General features: G+C 41.2%; 4 protein-coding genes across 5 annotated transcripts; 2 read left to right on the forward strand and 2 right to left on the reverse strand.

Annotated features, from left to right (window-relative positions):
• Positions 1 to 3,909: 3,909 nt before the first annotated feature.
• arf6a (ADP-ribosylation factor 6a) lies at positions 3,910 to 6,382 on the reverse strand. The gene is made up of 2 exons (XM_063494572.1): positions 6,255 to 6,382; positions 3,910 to 6,119 (listed from the first exon to the last, which is right to left on the reverse strand). Exon 2 carries the CDS (start codon positions 5,417 to 5,419, stop codon positions 4,892 to 4,894), a length of 528 nt encoding a protein of 175 aa, XP_063350642.1. The 5' UTR covers positions 5,420 to 6,119; positions 6,255 to 6,382; the 3' UTR covers positions 3,910 to 4,891.
• A 2,131-nt stretch (positions 6,383 to 8,513) lies between these two features.
• prpf39 (PRP39 pre-mRNA processing factor 39 homolog (yeast)) lies at positions 8,514 to 15,704 on the forward strand. 2 transcript variants are annotated; one of them, XM_063494569.1, is made up of 15 exons: positions 8,514 to 8,623; positions 9,911 to 10,351; positions 10,651 to 10,844; positions 10,981 to 11,106; positions 11,315 to 11,433; positions 11,580 to 11,747; positions 12,113 to 12,293; positions 12,714 to 12,821; positions 12,913 to 13,077; positions 13,522 to 13,648; positions 13,791 to 14,059; positions 14,200 to 14,384; positions 14,473 to 14,556; positions 14,848 to 14,959; positions 15,068 to 15,704. In XM_063494569.1, the coding sequence occupies exons 2-15, from the start codon at positions 9,943 to 9,945 to the stop codon at positions 15,155 to 15,157; spliced, it is 2,337 nt and encodes a 778-aa protein (XP_063350639.1). In that variant the 5' UTR covers positions 8,514 to 8,623; positions 9,911 to 9,942; the 3' UTR covers positions 15,158 to 15,704. The 2 variants fall into 2 exon arrangements, with proteins under 2 accessions (XP_063350639.1, XP_063350640.1); XM_063494570.1 differs by having other exon boundaries at positions 14,473 to 14,547.
• A 1,052-nt stretch (positions 15,705 to 16,756) lies between these two features.
• Positions 16,757 to 18,499, forward strand: faua (FAU ubiquitin like and ribosomal protein S30 fusion a). The gene is made up of 5 exons (XM_063495175.1): positions 16,757 to 16,858; positions 17,526 to 17,607; positions 17,696 to 17,840; positions 17,997 to 18,052; positions 18,191 to 18,499. Exons 2-5 carry the CDS (start codon positions 17,533 to 17,535, stop codon positions 18,314 to 18,316), a joined length of 402 nt encoding a protein of 133 aa, XP_063351245.1. The 5' UTR covers positions 16,757 to 16,858; positions 17,526 to 17,532; the 3' UTR covers positions 18,317 to 18,499.
• Positions 18,500 to 18,814: 315 nt separating this feature from the next.
• Positions 18,815 to 21,019, reverse strand: fkbp3 (FKBP prolyl isomerase 3). The gene is made up of 7 exons (XM_063495174.1): positions 20,913 to 21,019; positions 20,539 to 20,640; positions 20,361 to 20,462; positions 19,848 to 19,983; positions 19,624 to 19,691; positions 19,453 to 19,550; positions 18,815 to 19,226 (listed from the first exon to the last, which is right to left on the reverse strand). The coding sequence occupies exons 1-7, from the start codon at positions 21,015 to 21,017 to the stop codon at positions 19,172 to 19,174; spliced, it is 666 nt and encodes a 221-aa protein (XP_063351244.1). The 5' UTR covers positions 21,018 to 21,019; the 3' UTR covers positions 18,815 to 19,171.
• Positions 21,020 to 21,516: the final 497 nt, after the last annotated feature.

Genomic DNA, 21,516 nt, shown 5'->3' on the forward strand with positions numbered 1-21,516 from the left:
CAAGACAGTCAAGGTAATTACAGTGCTGTTTAGCAGACGCGTCATTTAGTCCATAATAACAATAATTTGACTCTGCTATTGTTATTGTCTCCACACTATTCTGCTAATCTTCTTTTGGTTATCTGAATTTGTCCATATGCTGCTGTGGTGTGCCATGTGTCACACAGGAAGGTTGCAGCATATGTCAGTTCCTGTCACAAACGAAAGCGCAACACTGCTTTTACCCATCAGTTTGTCTGTCTTAATCTATAAAGGAAACGTTTGTTCTCTCTCTCTCTCTGTAATTAGAAAATCGTCTCGCTTCCTGTTATGTATTTGATAAAGTTTCTTCTGCTGACATAAGACAAGAGGTCATAATTCTCTTCGTGCTAGTCGTTTAGTTATCTACTGACGTAGAAAAGACTTTGAGTACAATTTCAACAGTGACAGGTTTTTTTTTTTATTTAAAAAAAGAGCTCAGAGTTGGTTAGTTAGGCTTCGGCATTTCATAGTTTTAGTAAAAATAAGATTCTCTGCATTTTTCTTATTTCTCTTGTTTACACGCTTCAGTTAGAAAAAAAAAAGGCTCCATTAATTACATCTTTGAGCCTGAATCTTTGCTGCAGCGTGGGGTTTGTAGCAGCTCACATCCCTCCCACTGCAAAGCTTCTTTGCCAAATGCAAACACAGGCCCTGGGCTCCCTATAATTATTAGCACATTGTCCAAGGAGGAGGGAAATGCAATGTGCAACAGACTCTGAAGAGCTTACAACTGCCTGGAAGCCGAATGTCACTCTGCATGCTGCTTTAACGGGGCTATTGAAACAGGCCCCATGACAACCAAGACGCTGAAACCTTCTGAGCTGGATCTCTGGCCGATGCAGCTTGGTGTGTCAGGAGGGTTCTGCTAAATAGAATTGCAGGTAATGATTCAATCATAAGACAAAGAAGACAAGTATCTGGGCTTGATTCTTATCCCTGACACGCTAACAATCACTGGGTGGTAAAGTCGAAGAGACATGGGGATATGACTGAATATAATGTCCTTGTTTAAGAGGGAAGCTTAAGGCTGAAAGCTCAAGCCTCAAAGGGTAGGACTGTTGCAGCAGTGAATTGAAAAGATGCATCATATTGTTTTTTAATGTAAAACCTGATTTTTATTTGTTTTGTTTACATACATTAAAGTATAATTACCTCCTTTACACCCTACTTTCAAATCTATACCCACACCAGCAAAGCACCACCTAAACATATTTGTATGAACATGAGGAGAAAACGGTGGAGTTCTTTACTTGGCCTCTGACTGTTTCAGCAAAGTGAGCACACTCTATGGAAACGGCTGTGGGAGGATTCAGACAGCGAGCGCCTGAGGTGTGAGAGGCAACGTGTCGGCTTGCGTACCCTCTGAGTGTGTGTGTGTCACATGAAGTTAACTTAAACATAACCCCAGCCGGTGCTGCAGTTAGCAAGCAGAGCAAGGATTACAGCGGCACGTAAAACACAGAATGCCGAATCAGCGCTGAACAAGCAGGTGAATGCTTCTTAGAAAGCGCGAGACGCTTCGTTGATCGTGCAAGTTCACGAGCTACAGACCTGTTATTGATGACACGTGCGCGTGAATGGTTTCCTGCCCTGCTGAATGAAGAACTGAAGACAGACTGAAATCAAAGAGGAACGCCTGAATAAACAAATGAGGACAGAGGAACTGCCAATGAGCTCAGTTTTAAAGTATTGTTTGAAACCACCCCCTTCTCAGGCGTACAATAGTCTAAGTCAACCCCCACCCTGAGACATACAATGGCAGTGCTTCAGATGAGAAAAAAAAAAATACTGAATGCACATAAAAATGAAACAGGGTTGAGTGTAGGAAGGCTGTGTGAGTGCAGCTGTTCACACTGACACAGGTATTTCCTAATGAAAACATGAAATTATATAATCTATTTAAATAACAGTCTTAAATCCTGCCCTTTAAGTGAGGGCCACAGGTGAGCCTGACAGCATTTGACACCAGCCAATATGTGCAGTGCATCTGCTGCCGAGTGCAGTGACAGCTGTACAAAAGGCCAACGACATGTGCAGCACAATGAACTAGCTCGGCGCTGATGTAACATCAGGAACGGTTTCAAAATGCTCTCCCTTGCCACATTTCCTCTCATTGAACCCTCTTGAGAAAGGCATTCTGTGGGTTTCACTTTGATTGCATCCACAATGAGAGTCATGAATGGAAAGTCATAAGCAAACAAGATCACGCCTGAGAGCGCCGGGGCACGGCCCCTCGGACGTTCAATTATAAGTGGTTTCAGCATGAGAGAAAAATCCAGAGCACGGTGGCGGTTTCAGGAGAGATAGCCCGTCTCATTTGTGTGTCTATCTCAGTGTCCTTCGTCACATGTGTGCTTTCCACACAGCAACAGGTCAAACTTCAAACCGACACACACTCACAGAGCAAACAGCTCTCGAGCAAACAGAGCAAATGCAGAGATAAACAGCAAGAATTCCTGCGCAGGAATTCCTGGACTCTGACTCCTCTGAATATTTTTACATTAACGTAGCTGGGGACACTGTCATACCTTCAGCTATGTCAGCTTTTAAGGAAGCACTATCCTCCTTAAGTTTAGAAGGTGTCAAAATATCTTTTGACAGGTGAAGCGCCAGGACTTCACCTGTTGATGTAGTTCAACCTGTTTTCATTCAGGCATTCACTCCTCAACCACCAATTTCCATGACAACTATCTTCTTCCTTCAAAGCGTTTCCTGACTACACGGTGATGTCACTCCCCGCAATTCACACCCTCCTCTTTTTGGTAGAGAGAGAGGAACCTGACCTTCCAAACGCAGCCATGTCCCTACTTTTGTTATGCAGTGGAAACACACACGAAGGTCTGTGCTGCTCTGCGCGGCGCGGAGGTGAGAGCATGGCTTTCAAACGGTGGCCTGATCTCAAATGCGTGCCTCGGGGCAGCTCGCTTACTCAGGGCAAAATGCCAGGGCGGTAAAGATCTTTTGTGATGCTGACTAACCTCAGATGTTGCGCAAAGGCAAAGAAAGGCACTGCCCAATTACTCAAAAGAAAAAAAATCCATTGTACTTGTATTTTAGGCAGAATCTTTAGCAGAAAATTTTGTAATTTCCTCATTAAAGTTCTGATTCAGGTTCAGTATTGCTCACCATTACCAAGACAGTGAATTACGGTCCTGTTCCCTCTGGCTTTTAACCTACCATGGCTTACAGATCTGCAAAACTTGCTTTCTTTATGAATCCGGCACCCTGATGACCAGAGTGAAACTTTAAGACTTGAGGCAAAGTAGTTTACCTGACAATCACTTCTCTGAAACTAGAGATCTCATCATTTATTCACAGCAAATGACTCAGACACAGACACACACACACGCACTCAACAGCAGAAAGGAAACGGGCTGAGGCTCACTTCACTTCGCGTTCGTTCGAGTTTCTTTCAGTCATTATAACGCCCTGAAGCTCTCGTTTCCTCTTTTGGGAACTTTTGTGAAATATGACTTTTGCTACGGTAGCAGCTGCTCATTGAAAAGGCATCACTTCCGTACTGATCTGGATATATAATTTTTTTTTTATTATTTTATCAGCAATAGCAAAAGAAAAAAAAAAAGAGAAGAAATAAAACAGCGGCATCTATAAAGCGTTAACAGAATAGCCGGTTTGGTATTTGAAGGACCATACAGGCTGATGATTTTAAAAATAATAATAATAATGATTAAAGAAAAGAGAAGGGGGTTGAAGTCACTGGAGCACCTGCATTGGAGGAGGAGGAGGTGGTGGTGAATGGGGAGGGTTGGGTATTTGGTTAACATTTGCTGGGGTCCAAAAGTCAGTCACAGAGAGTAAAAATGTGCACAGCCAGCTTGTTGCTAACCAACCCCTCTCCCTCCCTCCCTCCCTCCCTCCCTCCCTCGCTCTGTCCTGCAGTGCAAACTCAGCGACTAAGAATACCTTCTGCTGTCTTGATTTTGGGAGGGGGGTGTGGGGACACCTGTAACTCGGGTCCCTCTTAAGGCAGCCGAAACTACAAACACTCAACAGTAACGGAAGCTCGAGAGGAAACGATAAGACTGGTTGTAACAGATTCAAACCCTGAAACAACAAAATGTATAGATATATCCATATCACAGTGTGTACGTGTGTGTGTCAGAATATCAAGCGTCCACATAGTGTCTTTCGAACAAACCGCCACAGTAGACATTATGGATGGAATCACTGCACATGAAATAAGTAACTAACACGTCCTCATTCATCCCAGTACAATCGAATACAAAAGGAAGGTCCTAACATATTCATAAACACGCATTCTTACAAATTACAGCGGCAACTTCGACCAATGAAGGTGATATGCGGTTGTGCTAGGCAATGGGCTTTTTTTTTTCATTTGTTTTTTGTCTTTTTGGACTTTCCCCATCCTTTGGATATGTAGCTGGGTGATGACTGAGAATACTGAATGAGGGTTAAGCATGGGGCGAAAATATAAATGTGTCCCCCATAGTCCCCTGAAAAAAAATTACACAAAAAAACAAAAACAAGGAGTTAAAAAATAAAGAATTTGCTGTAAAAGAAAGCGTACTGTATATTTAAACAGTGCTGGTTATACAGAGTGTGAACCAAAGCAAGCTACAAAGAAAAAAAAAGCCAAGAAATATGTTGGTTTTTTGCTTAAATGAAATCTGTGATTATAGTGATGTCAACATTATCCAAAAAAAGAGAAAGAAAGAAAACTAGAAGTAAATGCTACCCTCTTTGATACATACTCAGCAGAGGGGTCATGGTATTAATTGCTTCAGATTGCATCTTTTTTTCTTTTTACTTATTATTTTTCATTCTCAGCTACTTCTTTTGCCTCCAAGTGTCCAGGCTGGTGAGAAAGGAGGAGGAAGGGAGGGAAACATTAAGACTTATAATTTGAGGTAAGCCAGGTCAGGCCCTCGTAGAGTCCGTCCCCTGTCGTCGCACACGAAGGCTGAACGTACCAATTCCTATCTCTGATCCGCGTCAGGCCCAGCTTCTCCTGGATCTCGTGTGGTTTCATGGCATCTGGGAGGTCCTGCTTGTTGGCGAAGATAAGGATGATGGCGTCCCGCATCTCTCGGTCGTTGATGATGCGGTGGAGCTCCTGCCTCGCCTCGTCGATCCTATCCCTGTCGGCACAGTCCACCACAAAAATGAGCCCCTGGGTGCCCGTGTAGTAATGTCTCCAGAGCGGCCTGATCTTATCTTGTCCCCCCACGTCCCACACATTGAACTTCACATTCTTATAGGTGACAGTCTCCACGTTGAAACCAACAGTGGGGATGGTGGTGACTGACTGTCCCAGCTTCAGCTTGTACAGGATGGTAGTTTTCCCAGCAGCATCAAGTCCAAGCATCAATATTCTCATCTCCTTGTTGCCAAAGATCTTTGAAAGCATTTTCCCCATCTTGTTTTCTGTTCATAAATACTTCTTTAGAAGATATAGTGAAGCTTCTCCAATGAGAAGAAAATAGGGGGGGGGGATATATCACTGAGAAGTTACAGTTTCAATGTGTTGCTACTGAAAGTCCTCCACGTGATGGCAGCGGTGGGCTGACACAAGTGTCAATGTTCAAAAGGTGGTGGCTTGCAAGTTTGTACAGTACAGTTAGCTGGTCTGTGGTGATCTGACCTGAGCATTCAGAAGAAGCAGTGTGTATGGAGCCCTCACAGACTTGAGTGGGGGTCTGTTTTCATGATCCAATGGATTCCGATGTAAGAAGAAGAAGAAGGAGAAAAAAGCCCGATATGTTTCAAAGTCGCATATGAGCAGTGACTTCCGTCAAAAGCCACATTTCAAGTTTTTTTCCGTTCGAAATCCTGTTGCTCTCAGCGGAGCTGGAAACTGACACAAAGTAGTGCCTTCTCACCAGAAGCGGACTATACAAAAATCAGGCCCAGTTCAAGCCCGGGGGTTCCCACTTCCTCCTTGGCTGCCGGCTGTCCACAATTGGCCTTAGCTAATTCCAGTCGGTGAATTTTCAAAGCTCGGCGATTTTCTTGTTAAAAAGCCTAAATTAAACCTCTCCGGTCCGTTTCTGCGCCGGGACATCCAGAGGAAGAGCGCTCAAAAGGTCATTGATTCATCCGACTTTCTTCTCTTCCCCCTGTGACACAGGAGCGGTCCAGAGAAGGGAGGGGTGTTAGTACAGAGGACAACTTTGGATCCGAAAAAAATACTCTTTTCACACACAGAAAAGCAACACGGTACAGATAAAACGAAGACCGCGGTAAATACTTACGTCTGCGGCAATCATCCCCCTGTCCCCGGACCGTTTCTCCCCGCTCTTGCCGCTCTCTGTCTCTCTTCCTCCCTCTCTCTCTCTCTCTCTCTCCAGCCGTTCAGTCACAGCGGTGGCGGTGCTGTGTTACCGGAAAAGGTGCGGACCCAGATCAGCCGCCACTTCCTCTATACCGCTCACACACACTACTGATACATTCAGGGGCTACCTCGGAGCTCAGAAATTTGGCTACATTGAAAACAAAAGACTAGAAGGATGGTGCACAGAAACTCTCTACAAATCAATCTTCATGTCCGTATTCCTCCTTAAACATAACAGCTAGATGATTAGTAAATTAGGTAATTAATACTCAAATAATCTTTAATTCGATTTATTAGGCAGCCCAAAATCAAATCGTTCAACGAAATAAACAATCGTTTAAATCTGCACAAGATTATTGATTTAATAAAGTTATGCACTGACGTTGTAATTGTCTCAAAATCCACGCTCCGTAGAAACCACCGTGGACGTTGGGAAAACACACCCTTCATTTAGATTTTAAAAAACGCGACTGCCCCTAAACGCACTCTACGCCATTTCGCATGCGCGCCCAGAAAAAAAGAACTGCAGACCGGTCCATTAGGCACTATTGCTGACGCCATTTGGGCGTTCATTATGGATGTAATCGCCTCTGGTTTAACGTACCGCAATGAAAACACACAAGACCGCACACATGAAACACATGCCATGATTTAGTTGGCCCGGTGGTCTCAGGAGACGGTTTACTTTCGGGTCTTTCTGACATGTCTTATCATCCATTCAAACAGTTCCTGTATTATTAGTCTGTGACGTGGAGAATGTGAGTGAGTAGGGCGGGAGGAACTACAGTATTTCATTGGTGAAAGCATTGCTTGACACCAGCTTATTAATTTAGGCTGCCTAAAGAAAGACACGGTCAGTATAAATATAAGTGAACTCGTGTTTATTGCCATAATAAATTATGAGAGGTGATTCTAATATCATAAAATAGTCATGCACTCATAAGCCTTATTCCAAAATAAGGCTATGAGAATAACCGTGCCAACTTTACTTTTGAAATGGGTTTAAATGTGAGATTTTACAAAGGGGCCTCACCCTGTTTTTCATTCTGTTGTGCCTGCCAGTTTAACATCTAACTATTATTACTGTTCTTAGAAGTTTCTTAAAGTAAAAAAAGTTGTCACTGACTGTATAAAAGTAAAAAGACATAATTTTCATAGATTTAGTCAAATCTAGGATCTCAAATACCGCTCCACATTTTCAGGCACAAACATTCATGATAAGGATCTCTGAAATTGTTGTCTACTTGCAACTGAGGCGAGGCAGCTGAATAACAAACATGCCAGTGTGGTGCATAAACTTGCAACACATGTTGATCTGCCACAATAATATAACCACTGAGATATTAAATTGGTAATATTGTATTGTAACAGTAGCACTCAACAAAGTGTGGACTATATTAGGCAGCAAGTAAACAAGTTCTAGAAGTCGATATGGTGGAGAAATGTCAGGATTGTGACGAAGTGATGCTGGCTAGGGACAAAGTCTAAATGAAAATATAGTAATAAAGCTGATAACACCTTTACTGGCACATAGCTGGGTTAGGTTAGCTAGCTAGAAAGCTCCCACACAACAGTACCAGACCTACCTGACTTTACCTGCTTGCTGCAGCTTGCTGAGTCCCAAGTGATTAATCAGATCAATAGTGGTTTGTTTAATAAAACGAAATGCTTTAATAAATATAATAAAAGTGAAATACAAAATGTAATTCTATACCTAGAGAGGTTGCTTGAGGGATTTATTGTATGGAAGAATAAAGTGGTATAAAGCTTGGTTGATTGTAAATGTTTGTTTTTTTGTTAATAAAAGTAAAGAGTGTTACTTTCAAAAATTTTTAATGCAGTGTAATGTATTGTACAAAAGGCACAGAAGATTTAGAGCTCACGTTTAATATTGCGTCATGCGGTTTAAAAGTAGAAACTGAATCTGTGAATTCTTGTGTCAGTGTGTGTACACTAAAATTTTTGGGTTTATATGCAGCACTTTTAACAAACACTGCAACTGCAGGAAAATGTACTTATTTATTTATTTCATTACTTCTGGGGGAATTCACAAAAGCTATGGGCTAACTTCTAAATATTGTTTCTGCATTTTAATTTCATCATAAAATGTACATTGGCAAGACATCAAGAACAACGAATAGCGCGCCGTCGCTGGTGGGTGGTAGTTCGACTGGGCATGCGCACACTGTCCCTCTCATCTTCCTCCAACTTAAGAATGGTGTGCGAAACGCGGCCGGTCGCAGTAGTGTAGATAAAGTGAATTCAAAAGCTGCACTCAAGTCCACGGGGGTAAGTAAATTGACGCAACAGATACGGATAAGATTCTTAAACGTATTTTTATTTGTTGATTTGGTTTTATCTGACTAGTAACGAATGTAACAATCGCTAGTTGCGAAATGGGTAACATTAGCCTGTTAGCTAACGTGCTGCTGTTAGCTAACTGCTACCGACTATTTCCTGGAGGCCTAAGCAAATGCTGTACATGTAAATGTCCTAGTTACGATGTATGTAATAGTTTCCTATTCGCTATTCTGTAAACGCTGCTATCAACGTAAAGAATCGGTGAAAAATGTAGATACTTAATTAAAGACGAATAGTTTGTGTTGGACCGTACTAAGCAAGCGCGTACACGAAACATGCCTCGACCTCTACTATTATACTTATTTGAGATAGACGGGCGCCAGGCCTAACTTCTGGTTGAACTTTGACCATGGAAAAGACCTCCCGGCAACAACAAGGCCTCGAGGAGCAAACAAAGCTAAAGCTACTCGTTTTTTAAAGGAAATATTAAATTTAAAAAAAGGAACAACAAAAAAGTCCCCAAAGTAAAATTAAAAAAGAAAACAACTTTAGTATTAAGGTAGCTAAGCGAGAAGCTAAGAGTAAGCAACCGAGTACGCGGAATTATTTTTAGTAGTTAAATTAGGGCTGAAGCTTAAACTGGCACTGGTTTAATGTTAGAACAAGGAAGTATCCTGTTGCTTTAGCGGCTGTTTTTACTAGGGTTGACCTCTTTAGGCGTAAAGGAAGTAAAATTTAAAAAAAAAAATCGTTTGAAACGAAAAACATGCCTCGTGTTGCGTCAGATTTATAAGTATCATTTTAATCAGTGAAGGTTCATGGCAAGTTTAAAATACAGCACGTTGTCAATAGTTGTGGAAAATTCTTTGTCAGAACTAAACTGGCTTAAATTGTGAGTTGAAAGTAATTTCTTGTTTGTAGATATTCTACCTATAACTGCAGTTCACACTTGGATATTTCTTACTTGTTTATTTTACGTACCAAGTTCCTTATTATAATTGTACTTGACATTGTTTTTTGTGCTGTCCTGACTAGTATCATTAAGTGCTTATTTTTAAAGAAGTGATTGGAAACTCAGTGGCTGTTTTTATTGATTGATTGATTTAAATGGTGGGAATACTTTAGCTTATTTCAGAGCTAGTTTTCTTAGTTTTAGTTTTTTTTGTTAAGTTGTACAAACCATTAATATTTCAGTAAACTGTAATAGTATTTGGTGTGTGGAAAAATCTATTTTCTTTTTCTTGAGTGTGTCTTTACTTTTTTCTGTCCCAAAAGACCTGAAAATCTCAGAGGGTACATTTCCTGGAATGCTGGATACTGAGTCCCCTGCCATGGAGAGCAATGGGGATGCCTTTCTTCCAGACCTTCCTGTCGTAGGCCAAGCAACTGACTGGTCACTAGACCAGGTTGCTCCAGAGCCTCTCTCCAATGTCTTGCCTGAGGATTCAGATGTGTCTCAGGATGCCATGGGACAAGAGCAACAACCGGGCCAGCAAATGAATTCCACAGATCTGGGATCTGTGGAGAAGGCTGTGGAACAATTTCAACTTGCCAATGCTCAGCTCTTCCAAGAACACCCACCGCCACCACCGCCACCTCCTCCCCCTCCACAGCCCACAGAAGATGCACAGCAAGCAACAGAGCCTGTAGGGTCTGAGCCTTGCAGCCAGGACATGAATATTGAGTCTGAATCCACTGGACAGACTGACAGTCAAGGTAACTTAAAACTTGTTTTTCAGTTGGCTCAATTGATTTAATAATAAATGCTTAGTCATGAAGTTGACTCTGGTCCAATTGTTAGTGTAACGTCGTAAGATTTAGCTAGTTTTCAACAAGCAACCAAGAAAGGTACTGTGTAGAATCAGCATAGTGTCTCTGTCCATTTTTTTCTGTCGGTGCTTACAGTAACTAATTTATTGAAAAGAAAACTGTCAACAAATGACACATTATGCACAAATCATGAACTGTAATTTTGTAGTTAAACTCACTTGATGATTCCTTGTCAACTTCTCTAGATGGGACAGAGGCTACACAGGTGGCAGAGGATGGCATGGAGCTAGAAGACCCATCCAAAGAAACAACAGAAGAAGCAGCTGTTCCTACAGATCCCGAACTGCCCTCAGAGTTTGAAAAGCTTTTTAAGGGAGTTGAGGAAAACCCAGAAGATTTCAATGCGTGGGTCTATCTGCTGCAGTATGTAGAACAAGAGGTAAACAGAAGGCACACACATTTACAAAACTGAGTGAAAATTATATTCTTGTCCAATAAATTTGAACAAAAATTACTTGTAATGCTAAAAAGAGGTGGTTAAATTGTTGCAATTTGGTCTTTCTACTTCTTTACAGAATGTCCTTACAGCAGTGAGGAAGGCATTTGATGTGTTTTTCCTACGTTATCCCTACTGCTATGGCTACTGGAAGAAGTATGCAGATATTGAGAAAAAGCATGGCAATGTACAAGTTGCAGAAGAAGTAAGTATGCCTTTTGTACTCACACGTGTTGCTTTCTTTGTTTGTTTTTTTTGTTTTTGTTTTTTAACTTGGTGTGCCTGCTTTTCTGTGTCATCAATAACTGACCAGCTAGAATAATCTGTTAAGAACCAAAATTTGGGGCATAAAAAGTCAGACTTTTATGAACAAACTCATTTTATTTATTTATTTATTTATTTATTTTTACAAGGTGTACAGAAGAGGTTTGCAGGTCATCCCTCTCAGTGTCGACCTGTGGATCCACTATTTGACCTTCATCAAAGAGAATTCTGATCCTAATGACCCAGAGACTGAGGGGCGCATTCGAGCGTGAGTAAAGTCTATCTATCTATATACGCACACACACTACTGTTTTACTTTTCTTTCTTCTCAAATGGTTGAACTTGTTTCTTTAAGTTAATGAGACATTTCATGAATCTTTTTTACTTCTTTTTTTTTTTTTGTTTTCCTATTAGCTCCTATGAGCATGCAGTGCTTGCAGCAGGCACTGACTTTCGCTCAGACCGTTTGTGGGAATCCTTCATAAACTGGGAGACGGAGCAGCAGAAGTTGGCTAACGTCACCGCCATCTATGACCGCATCTTGGGCATTCCAACCCAGCTGTATTCCCAGCACTTCCAGAGGTACAGTAAAAGAACAGTTTCCACATTTGTTTGAAAGTTTGCATTCACTTGATGAGTGTGTTATAAAATCATCATAAAAGGCAAATATAGAGTTTTTAAAATTACAAAGCCCCAAACCCAGTGATGGACACATCCTGCTCTGCAGTCTTGAAATGGTTGTTTTGGAACTGCACAAATAATAGTTTCTACCTCTGCCCATGGTCTGCTTGGTTGGTTTTGCTTAATCTTCCATCTTGAACAGCTTAACTGAAAGTTGATTTCATGCTTTGGTAAAGGAATAAATAGTCATGGTGCAAATCATTTTGAAAATTATAACGTCATTGTATGAAAGAGCTGTGCACTGACATTTTCTTTTCTCTCTGCAGGTTCAAAGAACATGTGCAGACTAATCACCCCAGGCACTTCTTGTCAGAAGAGGAGTTTGTCCAGCTAAGGCTCGAGCTCTCTAAAGCCAGCCTGTCGGGAATGGTTGGTGACAGTGGAGAGTCACAAGTTGCTCAAGAGGAGCTTCCACCTGGTACAGAGGATCTTGCGGATCCTGCTAAGGTAAAACCTTCTCTACCAATCCCGTAGGGGAAAAAATTTACAAAATTACTGCTTGCAGGGTTAGCAGGAGCTTGGATGTTATCCATGATGAAAGGGAAAAGATAATTTGCCTAGGTTTGAAGAGGTGTCTTTATGTCAGCAGCCAGGCCAATCAATGCCAGGTGGGATTCACGTTGGTATCCAGTCAGGGACTCGCCCTAAAACTTACAGGATCACCCGGGGCCCGTTGATCCCAGCACCTATACCCAGTGGCTGATATGCAGGGTGCATAAATACTTCTCCCCTCTGCAGGCTTCTTATCTCTGGTGATGTAAATCGTTGGCTGCAGGAATAGAAGTTTTTACATCAAGTGGAGAATGTGATACGGAGAAGCACAGATAAGGGTGCTAACCTTGTTTTTGTCTGTGTGTTTGTATGTAGAGAGTGACGGAGATTGAGAACATGCGTCACAAGGTGATTGAGGTGCGGCAGGAAGTTTTCAACCACAATGAACACGAAGTCAGCAAGCGCTGGGCCTTTGAAGAAGGGGTGGGTCTTGTTTTTTTCCTCACTGATGTTTTATTCTTTCAGTTTTTTCCCCCCTCATTATTATCAAACTAATCAATTTGTGTTTCTTTAGATTAAGAGACCGTACTTCCACGTCAAAGCCTTGGAGAAGACGCAACTGAACAACTGGAAGGAGTACCTGGACTTCGAAATTGAGAATGGGACTCCGGAGCGTGTGGTGGTTCTCTTCGAAAGATGCCTCATCGCCTGCGCTCTCTACGAGGAGTTTTGGATCAAGGTAAAGTGACCTTGAGCCTTTCCGACACTCCTGCTACCTCCCTGCACTTCCCCCATCAACGATGATATCACATCGACACAGTCCTGCACTCTCTTTGCGTGTAACGTTGATATGTGACTGTATCTGTTGTATTAGGGGATGGCCAGCTTGCCACACAAGATTTGACTGCAGCATATGCCAACTACTACGTTGCATCTTCTTCGTCTCCCACTACCTTACAGAAACTTATCTAATTGGTTCCATGAAGGTGCTGATGGGTTTACACAGAAAATTTCTAAAAACGATCTTGTCAATGAAGAAATTGCCTGTCTGTGAACTCAAAATGTAGTTTAAAAATGTCTTGTCTCTTTTGCCTTTCTTTCTTTTCTTTCTTTTTTTTTTTTTTTTTTTCCTCTGTCCTCTCCTGGCTTTCTTCCAACTTGCTTTCTCTTTTTCACTCTGAAGTATGCAAAATATCTAGAGGGCTACAGCACTGAGGGTGTGAGACATGTCTACAAGAAGGCGTGCACCGTCCATCTGCCCAAGAAACCAGCCATCCACCTGCTGTGGGCAGCCTTTGAGGAGCAGCAGGGTGAGTACCTCAGTCAGTCAAAGCAGCATGCAAATTAAATGCAAAAGCAAAATAAAGCATGGAGATCATGAATAGGAAACAAATGTGGAAAACTGCTCAGCTGACATTCCTTTTTCTCTTTTCTTCTTCTTTTTTAACCCAGGCAGCGTAGAGGAGGCTCGGAGCATCCTGAAGTCCCTGGAGGCATCGATCCCAGGTCTCGCCATGGTGCGTCTTCGGAGGGTCAGCCTGGAGCGTCGCCACGGAAACTTGGAGGAAGCTGAGGCACTGTTGAGGGAGGCGATGGAGTCTGCGAAGAATGCTACTGAGACATCGTTCTATGCTGTGAAGCTGGCCAGGCAGCTGATGAAGGTGCAGAGGAGTTTGGGCAAGGCGAGGAAGGTGCTTCTGGATGCTATTGAGAAAGACCAGGTGAGAGAGGGTTGATTATATCAGATGGTCAACACATTATAGCATTGGTTGTTTCTCTTGCAATGAATTCTGTTCACATGATAAATATAACTGTGTTGCACTAGTTGTGAACTAAACTGTGTGTTTTGTGGTTTTTGTAGACGAGTCCAAAACTGTATCTAAACCTGCTTGAGCTGGAATACAATCGAGATGTGACGCAGAATGAGGCAGAGATCTTGGCTTGTTTTGACCGAGCCCTGAATAGCCCAATGCCTCTTGAATCACGGCTCCTCTTTGCCCAGCGCAAAGTCGAGTTTCTTGAAGACTTTGGCAGCGATATTAATGCGTAAGTTGTTTTTAGTGGTAAAGGGAGAAATTCTTTGTTTTGTTTGTTTTTTTGTAAAGAGTCATGTTTATTCTTTTACACCTTTCAGCCTTGTTGCTGCCTATGAAGAACAACAGAAACTACAAAAAGAAAATGAATCGGCAAAGAGGAAGGCCGAGAACGGGTATGACAGGTGGTTAATGAAACGCAGCATCCATCACATCCACACAAACACTCAGAAAATTTTCACACCCCCTTCTAACAAGGTTTTAGAAAGACACTAGAAAATGGACTAGTAGTAGTAGTCGTCACATGAGTGTCTTGTATTTCTTGATATCTCAGTGAAGGGCAGATGCATATTCTACATATTGAAAATCTACAAATTGGTTAGAACAACACCAAAAAACACCAAACTTGGCTGTAACTGCTGTTTCATTTGTCAGCTATAAGCTGGATCTTACTAATTTAAACTTTACCTCTCCAGCTCTCAGGAACCTGATGCTAAGAGGCAGCGTGTGGATGACGGCTCTGGTGCTGTAGCAAACGTGACTGACATGCAGGCAAATGCCTCTGCTTACAACTATAACTGGTACCAGGTGGGTTACAGGTCTGTTACATTTACAGCACTTAGAAATTAGTTTGTCACAAGAAGTATGTGTGGTCAATTACAGCCCTTCTAACTTCCCCCCCACTTTTCTCTTTAGCAACAGTACGGTGGTTGGGGACAAAACTCCTGGGGGCAATACAACCAGTATGCCCAGTATAACCAGTACTACCCCCCTCCTTCTACATGATGGACAACATTTTGATCTGAAGATAGTGGCCTGACCATCCATTTGACCTTCTTACATCTTGGGACAGGGCTTCTTACCAAGGTGTCATGGAGATTTCAAAAAGCTTTGTTTTTTGTTTTATTTCTTCCCCTTTTCTCTGGTTCACAGTGTGCTAATCAACTTTACCACATATTGTAGCTCTTGATAGGAGTATATTTGGCCCTCTTTAGCAGTTATCAGTTCTTTAATTGCTACAGTCATCCTCTCCACCACTGGCTTCTTTTTGGGGTTCTTGAATGCATGTTATTTGTGAAGGCAGATTTATTTTTTCCCTGTGTGACAAAGGCTTTTCTAATTTCTAGACCACATGACTTAGTTTGCTCTCTGTCTTTGTGTTAAAGAATTTGTAAGGGGAAGCTTTCATTAATGTATCTGTTATCATTCTTCCCCCCCCCCCAATCACAAAGATTTGTAATAACTCATGGTTATGTTTCCCTAAAGAGCAACAAAGAGTTCCTTGTTTTTTATTTTGACTTGATTTCATAATAAAGAGATTGATATCCTTAAATGCTTTTTTTGTTTTGATTTGTTTTAAATAATCCACAAAGGGCTAGAATGAATATTGTCATTAGCTGTTTAGTTTACACTTTTACTATCATTCAAAGTCAAACAACTTTTCCTTTCCAATATTCAATAGCAAATGTAACTTGTTGGCAGGAATGTAGTTAAAATATTAAATATATTTGAATAATGGATTTCCACGAAAGCTGAAATCCCTGCCAAGCATTTCTAAATGCTGCACTGAGCCACGGTAACTGAAGCTGTGCTTTGTAAAATTTTTGTAATTTTGTTGTTCATTGGCAACTCATTCAATAATTAGAGTACATTTTCCCAATAATGTACAAAAAGCATTGCTAGTCAAGCTGAAGCTCTAATGGTTTTTGAAGGATTGAAAACGTTCTCCTCAAAAAGTATATCACTGTTTAGCAGTTGGCTCAAATTATACAAATCAACTATCGTTTTGATCCTTATGTGAAAATGAGCCACACTTAAAACCACTGAAATCATTGCTGAAGGTAACAGAATATTGTTATTGGCATGGGAGTCACATGCTGACATGCCATCCCAGGACCATTATCCACTCATATTCAAACAAACTTCTTATTTTTTGTAAAAAATAAACACAAGAATATGATGAGTATATAACCCTCTCCATGTGCAGTCAGTAATACTGAAGTGTAGGAGAAAAAAATAATTAAATGAAACATAATACATAAGACATAATTTGATGTTGGTTGTGGAACTTTGGTATAAACCACGAGGACCAGGATTTTGTGAATAATTTTGTGTATATTAATGAGTCAAACAGTTTTAAAAACTTAAAAAAAAACCCATATTTGTTAATGTTAATTTTAAGAACAAAACTTAATCCTTAGCAAACAGGACACCATGAGAACAAACAAACAAAAATTAATAAAATACAAATATCAGTAGAGCAGGCATTTCTACAAAACATCAAGGAAAAATAGATAAATACAACCAATGAAGATCACATGAACCCGTAAATATAGCTGTGCTATACTAGAACAGATGCGACACTACCAAAGTACAAGAGGCGTGGCCACCGCGTCCGACGAGCGTTACGTAAATCCGCACATGCGCTGTGCAGACCCTTAAACAGTCCTTTTTATGCCTAGCGTTGAGCGACTAGCATCAAACGAGGTGAGAGCTGTGTACTTTTAATAAAAATTTCCCAGTTTGGCATTGTCGTTATACGTTTTATCTTGCAATTGGTGCACATATGTCATCCGTAACCATAAGTTAGGCTTTTTATTGACGAGTGAAGGTGTATTTCATATGTTTTTACTGGACTTTTACGATACGCGTGCCCCATGTGGCTAGCTAAGCTAGCATAGCTTCTGCTAGGACCCAGGAGAAGCTTCAGTTCAGCTCCCGGCGGCTGGTAGTGCATTATTTCTCCACAGTTTTAATAAGTTTCAGGTTTACCACCGGAGATATTTACTTTGAGGATCATATGTGGGTTTCATATTCTGAAGTATGAAGGCAAAGTGAAGGTTTGGTAATCGGGATTTGTTAAAAAAAATTTTAATGCCGCAAGTATGTTTCCGCAATCATCGTCACGGTAGACATTTTTACTTGTCACACCAAGTAAAGCACACAGCATTTTCAAGGGATGCCAGCGTTTTATCAGATGTCTTAAATAGCAGTTATTGTAATTGATGTCAAAGTCCTTGTTATATAATCAAGTCTAGTAAACATAAAATAGCTATATTGGCAGTTGGATGTTACAGTTATGCTTTTATATGAAAACTAATAAAAGTTTCATCCATGACTAAAGATGCTTGGCCCTACCTTTTTTTTTTTCCAGCATCAAGATGCAGCTTTTCTTACGTGGCCAGAACACTCACACCCTTGAGGTGACTGGAGAGGAGACTGTCGGCCAGATCAAGGTAAAACTTGAACCAGTGTAAAACTTGTACCTTATTAATGGCAATATTGCATAAAGGATTATTATGAGAAAACCTGTTTGTGTCCCAGGCTCATGTCCAGGCTCTGGAAGGGCTCCTGGTTGAGGATCAGGTGCTGCTGCTTGCTGGGTGCCCTCTGGAGAATGATGCCTCTCTGGCGTCTTGCGGTGTCTCTGAGCACTGCACCCTGGAGGTAGCTGGCAGACTTCTGGGAGGTATGTGTGCATGGGCATGACATGTAGTTATTCACATATTTGAATGTTTGTTTTCTTCGGGACTTCAAAACTTGGCACAGGATGGCACTGATATAGTTTGTCTTAACAAAACCACCTTGATAGCATGATCTTTGTTTCTCTCTTTCACTCTACCAGGTAAGGTTCACGGCTCTCTGGCCCGTGCCGGAAAAGTGCGGGGACAGACTCCCAAAGTAAGTGTAACTTCACCTCTTCTTCTTCAAAAAAAAATTCTGGGGGGGGGGACTCTGCCTTCAGCTATACTACAGACTGTATCTGCTTTTTTTTTTTTTCACTTTTACAATGATGCCAATTCACTTCTTTTTCTTCAGGTTGATAAGCAGGAGAAGAAGAAGAAGAAGACTGGCCGTGCTAAGCGCCGCATCCAGTACAACAGGCGCTTTGTGAATGTCGTTCCCACCTTCGGAAAGAAGAAGGGACCCAATGCCAACTCTTAAGTGGTTCACTGCCCCAAAGGAGAAACGGCATCATCACCTGTCAGTTTTTACCAAGTTAAATGTCATCCTGTACAAAATAAAAACAATTTTGACTTGGTCTAGTGAGTGATTTGTCCTGCAATGTAAATCTAGATCTTTAGCAAATAATCTTTGCGGTTTCTTAATAAAGACAATTGTCCTGTATTTGAGCCAAAGTTTATTCTGTCTCTAGGGATTAATGCAAGCTAAAATTGGCAAATTTAGCTTTGAAGCTAAACTTCATTAGCTGCTCCTGTTCAGTTTATGTGTGCAGACACTGGATGCTTAGACTCTAAAGACGTGCATCACTGTACATGGAATACCTTAGTTTGCATATTTAGAATGGTCTCGCACCTTATGGGTGCGACACAAAGTCTTGTATTTACAACTTATTAAAATCTTCCAGGAACAACAATTAGTAGTTAGCATAAAACTATACTGGGAGGTCTTAGTACTTCGTACACCACACGAACTAGTTCTCTTAATACAATTGACTTCAGGCTAAAGAACACGATGTAGACAGGTGTAATCTGTACAGTGACCGGTTAACTGAAATGAACAAATTTGGGGAAAATGATTTATTTCTGACATTGTACATGCAAAAGAACAAAAAGATAACATCACAGTCTCTTGTATGTACATTATTAACAAGCCATTCCACTTTGTCCAAATCAAACTACTTTTTTTTTTTTTTAAATCCAATTGGTATATGTGTAATACTATGCTAAAGCACAGGCATCCCAGGAATATTGCAATCCAAGACGCATGCTGATGTCCCTCTCTACCTCAAGGCCTTTAATTAGGTGTGAATTCTTGAAATGTAGTGCATGCTTTGGGCTAATCCACAGACACCAGCTCGACCTCGAAAATCAGCTTTGCGTTGGGTGGAATTCTGGGAGAGGTGGAGTTAAGGAAAACTGGCTTTCATTTAATTATGTTAGCATTAAAAAATAAAGGAGGAGGACAGTTATAAGCAAGAATCAAGCCACATTAGAACCTGAGCTCTGACCTTACGTGCAGACAGCTCGTGTAGTTTCATCACATCCCTTTAGAAATATTTAGACATTTATGAAACATGCACGCAAGGTACAAAATACCAAAGAGGGGGGGAAGGATACTTGGACTCAGGGAGGCCCTTCTTTCCGTAAGCCCATTCAGGTTCAATCTCCAATCGAGCAGTTTCACCCTTGCTCATTGTCAGTAGGGCCTCATCCCACTGTGATGATTACAGACATTAGACAGAGAAAAAAAAGTTAAGAAAACTAAATGACAACAGCAGAGCAACTTACTCCTCTGATGACTTTGCCCAAGCCGACTTTGAAGCTGAGTGGTTTGGCCTGTTTCTTCTTTCTCGCCACTGCAGATCGAAGAGAACCAGGACAGATTCTTCATTGCTACATAGAGATTTGATCTACATAACTAAGAAGTACAAATGACTTAGCTTAACATTTTCAATAATGCAAAAGCACGACTAGCAACAGAGCATCACCTTAAGAGTGCAACGCGGTCATACCTGTGGGAACATTGGTGTCAAAGACAGTCCCATCCTCTAAGGTTCCGGTGTACCAGCAGCTCACAGTGTCGCCCTTCTTTGGGAAGTTTGTCTTGTCGCCTTTCTTCAGCACTGATTTGGTGTACTTTGGAGGACCCTGAGAGAAGTAATGAAGCAGTGGTCAATAAATGTGAATAATCGCTGAGTGCTCACCAGAATCGACTTTTTGTACTTTAGCATACAATGAAAAAATATTTCCCAATTCACATTATTTTTACAGCCTTTTTGAGTCTTCATGAGTACCCCTGAATTTTATATTCACTCCAGTAACCATAATCTACAGAACCAAAATCTGCACCCCCCCCCCCCCAATTAACCAACACTGAGCATCAGTATCATGCACGTGGTTATAATGCACTTATCCCCATGTGGAATATGCGAATGGACAAAAGAAATTACAGCATTTTATAGGTCTCCTTTTTTATATAAATGATCATATAAAACAAGTTGATATTTGATGGTGTGCATCAGTACCTCATCTACAACTTCTGTCTTGACTTCTTTGGGTTTTTCTTCGACTTTCACAGCTTTAACCTTCTCGGTCACTTCTTCCACTGCTTCTGTGCCTTTAAACCTCTGCAAATCACACGTTTACACACTTTATGTTCAGCATCAAGGTTCATCATCGAGGCGGATGACAATCGTGACTTACTTTGCTCTCGAAGAGCTGATCGTAGGCGATAATCAGTTGCTCTTTCTTTGCAGTTTTGGCAACATTTTTGATGTTTCCGAGCAGCTTGTGCTCGTTGAGGAACTGAAATAACAACAAACGAACAGAAGGAGAAAGTTTAACTCGTTTGCGCTCAAGCCACGAGGAGCTGCACAGGTCAAACCCTAAGAGAAGCTGTTTGTATTCGTATTAATGTGCAGATAGTGCTCAACATTGTGCTCTGCTGTGCTGAGCTGAAGCACAGCATCCCATCGGAGCTAGCCATGCTGCATGCTGCACTTCACAGTGAGAATTCAAACCGGTAACCTGCAGATATCCCAACCGGAATCCCGACGAGACTAAAGGGAGAAACATACCGAGTGGGCCGCATTGTCCTGCAGGAACTTTATTATGTCTTTTTTGGGCAAATCATCACTTTTGAGCTGCTCATCGCTCCATTCCCGTGTGGGCTCAGCCGCCATTTTGAGAGGCGAACTAGTGAACTTTGACCTCCGTGCGCAATATAAAACCGCAAATTCTGAATTTTTAACACAAAATCACAATGAAAATTTTTAAATTCTATTTTTAAATGTATTCTTATTTTTTCCCGGATGACCTTTATTCATAAGATAAGAAATGCGTTTCTACACATTTTACCGTGAACGCGGAATAAAAGTTTAATGAAGAAATATAAGATACATTTGTATTGCTTATATTATCATCATATATATTAATATATATATTATATAGCGCTATATTGAAATAACTGTCTGATGTGTATACCGCCGTCTAGTGGACAGCAGTTACACACGTGCCCCTGACTTCTATCAAGATAACTAAAGCACTTATCTAATATATCCAGTTACACCGAGAACAAACTGTGTCTCCTCCACACAATAACATTAACAAGAGAATGCACACAGATCACTTCCTGCATGCATAGTTCATTTGGGCGTGTTAAGCATTTCTTTTTTTTTTAAT

The sequence above is a fragment of the Pelmatolapia mariae genome, linkage group LG15, assembly GCF_036321145.2.
Source record: "Pelmatolapia mariae isolate MD_Pm_ZW linkage group LG15, Pm_UMD_F_2, whole genome shotgun sequence".
Taxonomy (NCBI): Eukaryota; Metazoa; Chordata; class Actinopteri; order Cichliformes; family Cichlidae; genus Pelmatolapia; species Pelmatolapia mariae.